We start from the raw sequence: 12,950 nt of genomic DNA, 5'->3' as shown, positions 1-12,950 counted from the left end.
AAGATGGACGGAGTTTGGAGAGAGTTAATGGGTGCAAGGTTTTGACGTGGGAAGAGCACTTGAAGTAAAGAAACAGCAAAAGCTTGAAAAAGAATAAATGAACTTGGTTCAAATGTTTTGCAAATTCAGTGGATGAAAGGACTAAAATTGTCCTCGCGTGCTGGCAGAAATTAGTGGAAAGCCTTAACAAGAGCATGATTTCCCTTGCAGAGCATTCTCTTGAGTAATTTAATACCTTTTATTGGAATTGATCCCTCAAAATTCAACTGTCTGAGGCAAATATGTTACGTTAGGAAGAGGAAGAATATTTGCACTTGATCTTGGCCTGCCACAGCCCGGGGGTGGGGGGGGGGGGGGGGGGTGATTTTTGTATCTTTGAGAGATTTTATTTTTGTTGGCATTCATTAAATATTAGAATAGCAAGTTTAATTGTAATATGTCTTGCTTTAGAATCAATGGTTTTAAATGTAAATCTAGGTGTAATGTACTCGGCAAACATGTTGAGCAGTTTCACCTCAACACTATCTGTAGGTCACTTAATTCCCTGTGCACAATTTATGGACTCCAATTTTTCTGTTTAATTTGGGATTTCCGGTTCTTTCTGGATGAGGAGATAAATTAATATAATTACTGTCCCAAGACATTTGCATGTGCATATATGTGTAGATTTGTATGTGTTTGTGTAAAGTGAACAAGTTTTAAATTGGCCTATATAACATTGGCTTGATATTGTGGATTGATATTAACTGTATTGCCTCCATGTTGGGAGGTGAGAACTTTAGTCATAGGCCATGCACAATCATGATTTCATGGAGTTGCCTTTCAGGTTTCTATGGCTGTGGCCATCCAGTGGATACTCGCGTGCATTATAAAATACTTGATTTGTTTTACTTTTAGCTCTCCAATAAATTTTGAAGACTTCAAGGCAATGTTCCTCCTTTGCTTATTCAGTCTTCCGGCCACTGCTTTTCCTCATGGTTTATTTCTCCTATTTTCCGTTCAGTCACTGTCCTCATCCTTTTCTGTGGAAAACAAATCTCAACAGCCCCTGCTTGCCCCTTTCTTTTAGAGTAGCATGAATGAGGTGCCTGTGATGCATGTTCATCTCAATAAAGCTGACAAAAAATAGTTCCAGTCACCTTACAGGGTTGACTTCAACCTTTAGGATTGTCAATGCAGCCTTTGTTCTGAAACTCTGCCTTCAGCACAGGACCTAATGAATAAATCTAGTAGTATTCTTAGAATCCCTATAGTGCGTAAAGAAGCCATTTGGCCCATTGAGTCTGCATTGATTCTCCGAAAGAGCATCCTAACAAGATCCTCCCCTCCGCCCTACCTCATAACCCCACACATTTACCATGGCTAATCCACCTAACCTAGGCATCTTTGAACTTTTGGAGGAAAGCTGAGCACCTGGAGGAAACCCATGCATACACGGGGAGAACATGCAAACTCCATGCAGTCACCCAAGGCCAGAATTAAACTCGGGTCCCTGGTGCTGTGAAGCAGCAGTGCTAACAACTGTGCCACTGTGCCGATATTTATAAGATTTCATCTGAACTAGATTTCATTCTTGTGGGGCTACCTTCAGGGCTGATCTCCATTTTGTGACCAATGAGGGCAATTTCAGATCAAGCCTTTAAAGGCCTCACTAATTTTTTTAAAAAAAATCATAAGCAGGAGCTTAATCCCATGTTAATTCCATATTTTCTCTACAAATTGAAAGCTTACCGATGAAGTGACAAAAAAGGTTCAATTAATAATTAATTATAGTCTGATGTGTAAACTCCGTGCATGCCTTTTCCCCTTAGGTTGCAAAGCAATGAAGGCACTGCTCAGGTCACTAGTTGAACTTCAGGATGAACTGCTTTTCCAGTATCCGGGCACACAGCATTTTGTCAATGGCAAGAAGCCAGAACCAGACAGGTAAGCGCGGTGATAGGAAAGTGGATAGCAGTAAGTGAGTTGATAATGGGATATTTCAGTCACTTGCTTTCTGCTCTAAAATGCTGCCCAAACAGTATTCAGACTAATTACAGCGGATGTTGAGCAGGTGTTTGTGAAGCTGTTGGGAGTTGCAGCCGACAAGATTGTGTTGGCAGTCCAAGAACCGTCCCAGTGGACATGAATTTGCAGCCTTTATTTGGCTGTCAAAATGAATGCTGGTGATTTCAGACTCAAAAGATTTATACGACACTTACAATGAGTTTTGTAGGTGCCAAATCTTTCTCCTGCTGTTTTAAGTATCTTTTTCCATGTGTAGTACATCTTACCAGTAACTCCAAGTTGTCTCTTTTCATATTGGCATTTTACTGCTGTATAAATATTAGTCAATATTCTAATTTCTTTTCTCAGTTCTTACATAAACTGGATCTATATCCATTAAATGGTTAGCACTTGACAGTTACCAAAGTTGCTTGATGTATTTTCCAGGGAAATTTAGTTAGAGCTGTAGGTATTATTGTTTCAAAGGAGGTGTCTGTTGCTTCTCTAAGAAGCAGATTGATTTGAGTCCCTGGATGGACATTCCACTTACAAACCTGTGAAATAAAAATGTCAAGCGCTTGAAATAAAACCTGAGGAAATACACCTCCAAATTAGCTTAAAGGTGCATTCAAGAGCATCACAGATGTCAAAAATGTCATTGCTAATATTGGTAAGAGCAAAACATTTGGTGATGTTGAGGCATTACCAAGAGTTAACCAGGATTGCGGTTATTAATTGTGAATTTTGTACTTGTGCAAGGAAAATAGAAGCCATTTTTATAAGGTACCACTTCCTTTGTTTCTAGTGAAGAGATTCCCAGTGACGATGAAGTGGAGGAAGTGCAGAAGAGGAAAAGGCCGCAGAAAAGGAAGCTTGAAATGGACGAGTACCCAGAGTTCATGGCTAAGCGGTTTGCTGACTTCAAAACATATCGGAACAGTACATTGCAGAAATGGCATGAAAAGACAAAATTGGGTTCAGGCAAAATAGGCAAGGTGAATTGACCTTTTGTTTCTGCATTGTTTTTGATTCTTTTTCAGAGCAGGAGGGAAGATTTTATTTGAAAAGTGACTAGAACTGTTTGCAAGGATGTTTTGCAGCTATGACAAAATGAAGCTTTGTATATGCATGCACGCTGGCAGGTTTGGTGTATGGTGCGTAAAAGATACAATTAATATATATGAGGATCTTTATTGCCTTGGTCTTGTTCCTGTGGCAGACTTTGTCCAGAATGGGTTGTTTATCCATCAAAAGTGCAGTAGATGATCTCATCTGACCTCACCAAAGTTCTGAGGCTGCATTCCCATCATCTCTTGCAGATGGAAGGATACTGACCTAACCCTTGGTCTTGATACAAAACATGTTCAGTGAAATATTTCACATTATTGAAAACGTTATTGCACTTATATTTGGTGCAGGTGAGGGCAGCAATATTTTTGTTTAGTTTACCACGGCAATGGTCATCTTTCTTCACTATGCACTATTGGATCAAATATCTTAGCAAGTATGTTTAATCAAACACAATTAAAGTTTGTGGAACCCCTATAACAAGAAGAGGTGGTTTGATGGATAATTGATCATCCTCCTATTTAATCAGGTGCATTTTTGAAATTTTGATTGGCCTATTATTGTTTTCTATAAACAGCAACCTATTTTTCTTCAATTCATAATTTCTGATGATGTTTAACAAGCTAACTCCTGGTCTCCAGATCTAAAACCAGAAGTTAAACACCAGAGCTGTCCAGATTCTACCAGGTGTTGAATAAACAGATTCATCTGGATCAACTATCCAGATTCCAAAAAACATCAGATGATGGCACATGTCTTATCTGGATTACGCAAAAGTAATCCCTGACATTTTGGCATGTGCATAACTGAAACTTCATTGCATTTGTTTATAGATTTTGTTGGCTGGACTCGTGTGTAACATTTATCCTGGGGAGGCAGTGGCCTAGTGGTGTTATCACTAGATTATTAATCCAGAAATTCAGCTAATATTCTGGGGACCCGGGTTCGAATCCTGCCATGGCAGATGGTGGAATTTGAATTCAATAAAAAAAAATCTGGAATTAAGAATCCACCAATGACTAAGAATCTATTGTCGATCGTCGGAAAAACCCATCTGGTTCACTAATGTCCTTTAGGGAAGGAAGTCTGCCATCCTTACCTGGTCTGGCCTACACGCCATTCCCGAGCCACAGCAATGTGGTTGACTCTCAACTGCCCTTGGGCAACTAGGGATGGGCAATAAATATTGGCCAGCTGTTAGGAATGGGTTAACTGCAACCTTCCACTTTTGACCTAATTGTTGAATAGTACTCACTGGGATATATAAATGGGTTACAGGTGGCACTGGGTGTTAGGGTGTGTGTATATGGAGTTGTAAAAGAAAATAAAGTGAGTTTGTGAAGAAGCTGGACTTGCAGGATCTTTTATTACTGGACTACAACTGGGAGGCTTAACACCAGCCAGTGATGCCCATGATCCACGAATGAACAAAAAAAATGTAGCTTTTTGCTTCATAGATTCTGTAAATTTGCTTTTACTTTTAAGAAAATGACCTGTGGGGAAGGACCATTAAATAAAACTGAAAGATAATTTTGATCTTCATCCAGTTAGAAGTAGCACTCAAGCTGTCATTATGAAATGGAATGTTACCTGAATTCTTGCTGTCCTGATATTGTTGTTTCAGGGGTTCGGCGCTTTTGAGCGTTCAATCTTGACACAGATTGAGCAGATTATGGTGGATAAAGAGAGGTTGCTACGACGGACGCAGACCAAAAGATCCTTGTATAAAATTCTTGGCAAAGCAGAGGATGATTCTCTGAAGATTCCAGAAACTGCGCCTGGGGAAATGGTATGTCAATAAAAAAAATTAAAACTCTAAATTTGTATTCTGAAGGTCTTTTTTTAAAAAAAGAATAGCTTCTCTGGTTGGATATGTAGATTGGGGGGATTAGTGGGTTAACTATGCGGGGTGGGCCTGGGTAAGATTCTCTGTCAGAGAGTTGGTGCAGACTCAATGGGCCAAATGGTGGCCTCCTTCTGCACTATAGATATTCTGAGATAAAAACAAATGTGTAACTGAGTCTCTCAGTCCCGAAAGACAAAAACAGAAAATGCTTGAAAAACAGAACAGGTCAACTAACATCAGTGAAGGGAACAGACAGTTAAGCTTCCAATTTATAGCTTGCAGCTGAGCCCATGAACTAGTGGGTTTTGATGAAGGGTACAGACCTAAAACACCCACTGCCTGTTCTTTCAGCGGAAGGTTGATTTGCCATGTGTTTCCAGCTGTTTCTGTTTATGATTTGCAGAGTTTTGTTTTTTTTTCCAAACAAGAACATTCCAGGTTCAGTCCCAACCTGTGCTATGTTTACTGATCTCAGCTGGAGTGATTGAAGGAGCTGTGTGGTTTGACTCACTGCCCCAGGCACTGGAGAGAGAAGCAGTTAGGATTCGTAGTCCTGATCATTATCCAGTGACACCTGCTGGAAAGTGTGTGTCGTGGTGTGGACAGGTTTGGGCTTGACTGGTAATGCCTGCTTCCTCCCCCTCGCCCCCCCCCAACCTTGCACACACACGCACACATACACACAGTCACAAAGCCTGCCAACACTAACTGTTAAAGAGCCAACTGAAGAATGACTACTTAGGATAGGTCCCAGAGGGGAACCATGGAACTGTAATCCAAGAGGCATTAACACTTTCAGGAGGGTAAAAATATCGTCAACCTTTTGGGACATTTGAAGCAAGTTTTAATACCATTGCTTTAAAATTTAACTTGAATGCTTGGATCTCGTGTATCGTTCTGGTATTGTGCTTGGTATGGTGTTTCTCTATTGTACTTGTTGAATGGATTGATGATTGGATGCCCTTTTGAAGCTTTCAAAATGCATGCTGTTTGGGAACAGTAAACTCTACTTTTAATGTTGGATACTATCAAAAAGAATGGACTCAAAAAATTGAACAACTATTAACAGCTTAGACTTGACATTTCTAAACAAGGAAATCATAACATGCTCAGAAATACCCCAAAGTTTAAAACAAATGGTGGCAACCTTAGTGGGCAAGTGACATGACAGTGAGCCACCAGACAAGCAAAGCCCAAGCAGTCGGTGTCATGTTGCCGAATTTCAGCCATTGCTGTCACTGTCTTCACTTGTTCACTCCTGAAAAGGGCACTTGTGTGAACATTGGGTTTGGATGGTCTTAAATGTAATTTCTCCTGTGGATAAATGGCTGGCCAAAGCCACACATGAAAGGTGGATTTGCAGCAAAGTTATTGGATGTGCCCATGAATGTATCAGAGAACTGTAGAATCCTAACAGTGCAGAAGGAGGCCATTCGGCCCATTGAGTCTGTGCCAACTCTCCGAAGAGCATCTTATGCTGCTCCACCCCGCCCTATCCCCATAACCTCATTGCACATTTGCCATGGCTAATCCACCTAACCTACACACGTTGGGACCCTGAGAGGCAATTCAGCAAGACCAATTCACCTAACCTGCACATCTTTGGGGTGTGGGAGGAAACACCTGGAGGAAATCCACGCAAGCACAGGGAGAACGTGCAAGACAGTCATACAAGGCCGGAATTGAATTTGGGTCCCTGGTGCTGTGAGGCAGCAGTGCTAATTACTGTTCCATGAATCCATGCCTTCAGTAGTGGCAAATACCAGAGATTTGTTAAAATGTACAAAATATCTTTTATGTATCTAGGCAGTAAGAGAAATATGACAATGCTTTTAGTGAACTTTGAATTATTTTTTTCCCTGACCTCTGTAATGGATAGATTATTTTTTCTACACAGGAGACTGTGCCACAAGGAAAGTCAAATGCACATCTGAAAGACATAGATGAAGAGATTTTTGATGATGACGACTTTTACCATCAGGTAAGTGTCCATTAATAGAATGAGGGGTTCACCTACCCAAGCCACTGTTTGGATATCAATAAAGCATCTAAATTGACGTGAGTAACCTAGCGATAGAGGAGACAAGGGTCATTGTAGTTCAGGTTGTTCCAAATCAGAGAAACATTTCAGTCAGCAAGTCTTGCATTAAGAGACATTTTGCAATAAATCATCTCAGAAAAGATACGGAGCTGGCACTTGTTCTGGATGAACAGAGTAGTGACCTGGATAATAGACATTGTTATCAACTCCTATTTTTTTTTTTCAAAGCTGGATTAAAATGCCAAACACAGTGAATAACTGTGATCAAGTTCAAGTAATGTCACATGGCTAAGCATTTTTTATTCTGGGGGATGCAGGGGATGTGATCTTCCAAAGTCACGTGAAGTGACACTAAGTGATGTTGTGTGAATAGTTCAGCTGGGGAGGTACTGCAGCGTCTTGGAAAAGTACTTAGCGTTCACTATGAATATGATTTATGCCCATGCTATATGGGAGGCTACAATGTACCTTAACCCAACCAGCGTACCGTCAACAATCCAAGCGAGTTGCTTTTATAATACGCTGGGCAGCAGTGCATCATTCAGTCAGAACCTTTGTAACAAGCTTGAATATCACAAGCTGCTTCAATAGACACGTCTTTTGTAGTGATTGCTTCAGGTTTTAGATATTTCAGACAAGTTGAAATTCTCACTAATTTGAATGATGGCCGGCCTGTGAAGGAATCACTGATGGAGTCATAGAGATTTCAAGCACGGAAACAGGCCCTTCGGCCCAACTCGTCCATGCGATGATAGGCCACAACTTCAGGCTTCCTAGTCCAGTCTGCACATGGCTGACATCCTGAAGTGGTGATTTTCAGAGGGGTAATGGCATCGAACGCTGGCAGTTTGCCCTCAACCCCCACCCCCACCAAAATCTGGCCCAATATAATGAATGGATTTTCAAATTAATTTGCCTTTCTTTCCATCCACGATGTAAATGTTTTATGTTGACATTTTAGTGTCGCAAATGTTCTGTCACTATGTTCTTGTGTTATGGCTAATTACTGGATAACCCTGCTTCACGTAGATAACAGCAGATGACAGTGACTGAGCTTTGGTGCTGTAAATTGGAAAAAAAAACATTATATTTCAAACTGTGAAAGTGACGTTCCTGGGTGGTTTAGAAAACCATCAGAATCACAAAGATTGGGCAGCAGTGCTGAATTATTCACTTGTATGTGTAAATATTAAGAGATTTTACCTATCTTTTTAGTGTTTCAAATTTTGAAACTTCTAGGCCATCACTTGGTGCCTCTCATGTCTGCTTTCCGGAAGTAGGGAGTACTGCAATATACACCATTCCTATTTCAAAATTATGGTTGTTCCAGGAGGAGAAAATGTTTTTGAGAGTAAAGTCAACTGTGGTTGACTTTAGGGCGGCATGGTGGCACAATGGTTAACATTGCTGCCTCACAGTGCCAGGGACCTGGGTTCAATTCCGACCTTGGGTAGCGGCGGACTCTGTGGAGTTCGCATGTTCTCCCCGTGTCTGCGTGAGTTTCCTCTGGGTACTCCGATTTCCTCCCAAGTCCAAAGATGTGCAGGTTAGGTGGAGTGGCCATGATAAATTGCCCCTTAGTGTCCCAAGATGTGTAGGTTAGTGGGGTTTGCGAGTTAAATATGTGGGGCTGTGGGGATAGGGTTGGATAAGAATTTTAAAAAAGGGTCGGTGCACGAAAAGAAAGCCTTTTAATAAAGATGTCGACTAACACAAATGAGACATTAATCTTGGAGAGGAAGCAATGGGTCTGTACTCGTTGGAGTTTAGAAGGATGAGGGGGGGATCTTATTGAAATTTACAGGATACTGCGAGACCTGGATAGAGTGGACGTGGAGAGGATGTTTCCACGAGTCAGAAAAACTAGAACCAGAGGGCACAACCTCAGGTTAAAGGGACGATCCTTTAAAACAGAGATGAGGAGGAATTTCTTCAGCCAGTGAGTAGTGAATCTGTGGAACTCTTTGCCGCAGAAGGCTGTGGAGACCAGGTCGTTGAGTGTCTTTAAGACAGAGATAGATAGGTTCTTTATTAATAAGGGGATCAGGGGTTATGGGGAAAAGGCAGGAGAATGAGGATGAGAAAAAAATCAGTCATGATTGAATGGCAGAGCAGACTCGATGGGCCGAGTGGCCTAATTCTGCTCCTATGTCTTATGGTCTTAATAGTAAGAGTTCCAATTATTTGAACCACTGTGTTCTTTACCATCTTGCTGTCATGCTCGTCAACCTGCTGCAATAGAGCCCAATGCAAGATGGGGGAACAGAGCCTCGTTTTCTGAGTGGGCACTCTATAGTCTTCCGAGCTCAACATGAAGTTCAACGACTTCAGACCATGAACTCTGTCTCCTGTTTTGAACTCCTCCTCCATGCATTCCCCCTCCTCCCCCACCCCCACCAACCAAGTGCTAGTCTCTATGTCATGTTTCAGGCTTTAAGACAGCTGACCATTATCCTGTTATTAACACCTACTCTGGACCAATGCTTATTTTGTTCACTGCGACAATAACCATTCCCTCTGCCCTTTTGTTCCATGACATCTTTGCTATTTAATCACTTCATCCTCTAACATATCGCTGGCCTTCCCTTTTATTTCCATCTCATTGTATTGGACTCAAAACATGAACTCTGTTTCTCTCTCCACAGACCCTGTCGGATCTTCTGAGCTTTTGCAGCACTTTGCTTTTTATTTCAGATTTTCCATGTTCTCTATCAACTGTTTATAAAATAGTTAATGATTTAGCCAGATTTTTTAACATTTAATTTTTAAACATAATTTTGAGAATAAAAATATTTGCTTCACTTGACAAAAAAGGCTTCATTTTGAATGCACTGTGCTTGCATTTATGTAGCTACTTAAAATAGTCCTCAAAAACTGGAGAAGTTGAGATGGATTACCTAGTACATAGTTAATATATCTATTAACATAACTCATTTAGTAATTGGAAATAGTAATTATATTTAGGTATTCTTTCTTAAATTTTCGATATTAAAAGTGTCACCCTTGTTAAGGGTTAATAAAGGTGAAGGAGTTAAGTTACAGAAATATCAAATCACTGAGTAAACCCAGTGTGTCTCTGATGCAAAAACTTCATTAGTTCCCCAAAGGATTCGCCACATCTGAAACAGCAGCAAGTCAGAGAGATTCTGACATTCTTTTGGTTGAATGATGGTTGACACTTGTTAACGCAGCAACTGCAGAATGTTCCAGATTGTGTGGCTGCTGTGCCAACTCATTCTGTCCAAGTGAAGTAAATAGAAACTGAAACGCTAGCCAACATCTGGCATCGCAGCAAGGAATGGGTGCAAGTCTTGACTCCTGTAGACTTTAAATATGGTGCTTAGACTGTGGAGGCTTTAATCACTTAGCCAAACCTTGACAGATTTCTACGACAGCTCATCCCTGCCTTGTACATCACCCACAGACATCTGCTGAGCTGCAAGGCGGCAGCACATTCATTTTCCTTTATAGTTTTCAATACATTTCTTCAGAGAGATGATCTGTAAAGATTACTGCTTCATTGTGTACAAGTAATTGTGGGAAGTGAGTGGTTGACAGACATAGTGTTGCACCTGTTTCGCTGACCTGGTTAATTTCTTCTGTTGAGTGGGATTTGGCAGGGAGAGCCACTGAACTTGCTGCAGTGATTAAGGGCACACGTTTACTGAGCAGCAGTGGTATGTGGGTTTACAGTGTCATAAGCCAATGCATTGGTGGATTTGTATCTTTTATTTAGCTGCCAGAAGTGACTATGATGAACAACAATAGATAAACTGACAGATTGTCTGCCAGAGAGATGTTGGAAGTAGGTCAGATGAATAGAGCGTTGATGGGAGGGATGCTTTCTAGTAACGTAGTGAGTGCAGTGGCTTATTAGGTTTGTGAAATGATAGTATCACAATAGACCTGCAAATTATTGGTATCCTAAAAGTTCTGTTGAAAACTGCAGTGAGTCTATTGTTTTAATAATAAAGTTGACTAATATTAACAGGCACAATTCAGTTCATGGAAAATTGTAGTAATAGTGTATTTTGATAAGCTGTGATCCAATAGCTTTTAAAGTGCGCATATTTGGTAAATATGTTCATCAGAATGCTGAACACTAACGCTGAGAAATTGAACGTGTTCAATTTTGTCATTGTCCATCAGCCTTGAGCACAAGCAGATTCAGAGTAAGGTTCCAAATCTCTGTCTCAACAAACCTCAATTCCAGCTTCAGCAGAGGATCCTATACTTTACATTTTCTGCCACCCATCCTGTGACCCAGTGATTGAACCTGTCTGCACGGTTCTGAAGAATGAGCCGTTCTCCTCATTGTGAGTTGAGACTGCCCAAACCCGCCTCACAAAAAGCATCCTCTCGGCCTGAAAAGGCAGAGGAGGAGACATTTATCCCATCATTGAGTTTTAGTCAAACTCAGGACAAGCAACAGGGTGGTGTGCTAACCCACCATGCTACTCAATTCAAGAATCAACCATCACTTTGTATTTTGAACATTGAATCTGTGCTCATTCGCCTCCTCATTGAAACTAAGCTGAGCCTTGGAGCAGCACTGCTATTTAAATTTGTGAGAATTGATGTCTGTTGGACTGGCAGAAAGCAACAGAATGTGAATGCAGTGATAGAGAGATTGAAGATTTTTTTCTAATCGTTGTCCTCAAGTTTGCAGTTGTCTGATCATAGCTGTAGTGCAATGGTTATCAAATAATGTAAGTTTTGCACTTAAATTGATGTTTGTAGTATAAAAAGAAGTTGCTGTGGATCTTGTGAATTTGTGGAATTCACGACCCCAAAGTGCGGTGGATGCTGGAACAGTGAGCAAATTTAAGGAGGAGTTAGACAGATTTTTAATTGGTAATGGGTTGAAGGGTTATGGGGAGAAGGCAGGAAAATGGGGATGAGGAGCATATCAGCCATGATCGGATGGTGGAGTGGACTCGAGGGGCCGAATGGTCTAATTCTGCTCCTAGATCTTAAGAACTTAGTGATAATTTCTCTTAATTACTTGGCAAAGAAAGAAAGACTTTTTTTGAGAAGGATGGAGCATCCATGGCTGAACAAGGAAATTAAGGATAGTATCAAATTTATAAAAAAAAACAAATATGCAAATAGCTAAGATTTAGTGGGAGGGCAGAAGATTGGTCAAATTTTAAGAACCAGTAAATAATGACTAGAAATAATAGAGAATTAAGCAAATGGGAGAAAGCTAGCAAGTAATATAAAAACAGGTGGTAAGAATTTCGGCAAGTAATTAAATAGGAAAAGAGTAACCAAAGCTAGTGTTGGTCCTTGAGAGAATGGGGAATTGATAATGGAAAGCAAGGAAATGGCAGAAGCTTTGAACATGTATTTTGTGTCTTTCTTCACTGTAGAAAACTTTAAAAAATTTCCAAATGTACTTGAAAATCAAGAGGCGAACGGGAATGAGGGAGTTTTTTAAAAAAATCACCAACTAGGGAAAAAGTGCAGGGATAACTACTAAAGGCTGACAGGTTCCCATGACCAGATGGCCTGCATCCTAGGGCTTTAAAAGAAGTGGCTGCAAAGAGAGCAGATGAATTGGTCATAATATTTCTTAGATTCTGAAAGGGTCCCAGTGAATTGGAAAATTGTTAATGTAACACCTTTATTCAAGTAAAGGGGGTGTCAGAAAGCAGGAACTACAGCCCAGTTAGCCTAATATCTGTATAGGAAAATTGCTAGAATCAAGTATCCATTAGGCTATAGCAGGATACTTAGGAAATCATAATTTGAACAAGCCAAGTCAGCATTGTGAAATAAAATTGTTTTAAATTAATTAATCAGAGTTTTTTGGGAAAATAACAAGGTGGATAAAGGGGAACCTGTAGATGTGGGTTACTTGTATTTCCAGAAGGCATTTGATAAGGTACCACATCAACGGTCACTATAGACACTGGTGCTACACAAGATGTACTGCACACATGGTTTAGGAGGTAACATATTAACATGGATAAAGGATCGGTTAGCTAATAGGAAACAGAGCGAAGA

General features: G+C 40.5%; 1 protein-coding gene across 1 annotated transcript in view; it reads left to right on the top strand.

Moving 5' to 3' along the window:
- aatf (apoptosis antagonizing transcription factor) overlaps positions 1 to 12,950 on the top strand; it is a 104,951-nt gene that overhangs the window by 48,112 nt on the left and 43,889 nt on the right. The window contains exons 5-8 of the mRNA XM_078224913.1: positions 1,812 to 1,926; positions 2,792 to 2,981; positions 4,679 to 4,843; positions 6,798 to 6,881. Of these exons, the coding sequence (XP_078081039.1) occupies positions 1,812 to 1,926; positions 2,792 to 2,981; positions 4,679 to 4,843; positions 6,798 to 6,881 (554 nt within the window). The remainder of the gene's footprint in view (positions 1 to 1,811; positions 1,927 to 2,791; positions 2,982 to 4,678; positions 4,844 to 6,797; positions 6,882 to 12,950) is intronic.

Source organism: Mustelus asterias, chromosome 12 (assembly GCF_964213995.1).
Source record: "Mustelus asterias chromosome 12, sMusAst1.hap1.1, whole genome shotgun sequence".
NCBI classification, from domain to species: domain Eukaryota; kingdom Metazoa; phylum Chordata; class Chondrichthyes; order Carcharhiniformes; family Triakidae; genus Mustelus; species Mustelus asterias.
The sequence above is the reverse complement of the archived record's forward strand: the minus strand, read 5'-3'. Positions and strand labels throughout refer to the sequence as shown.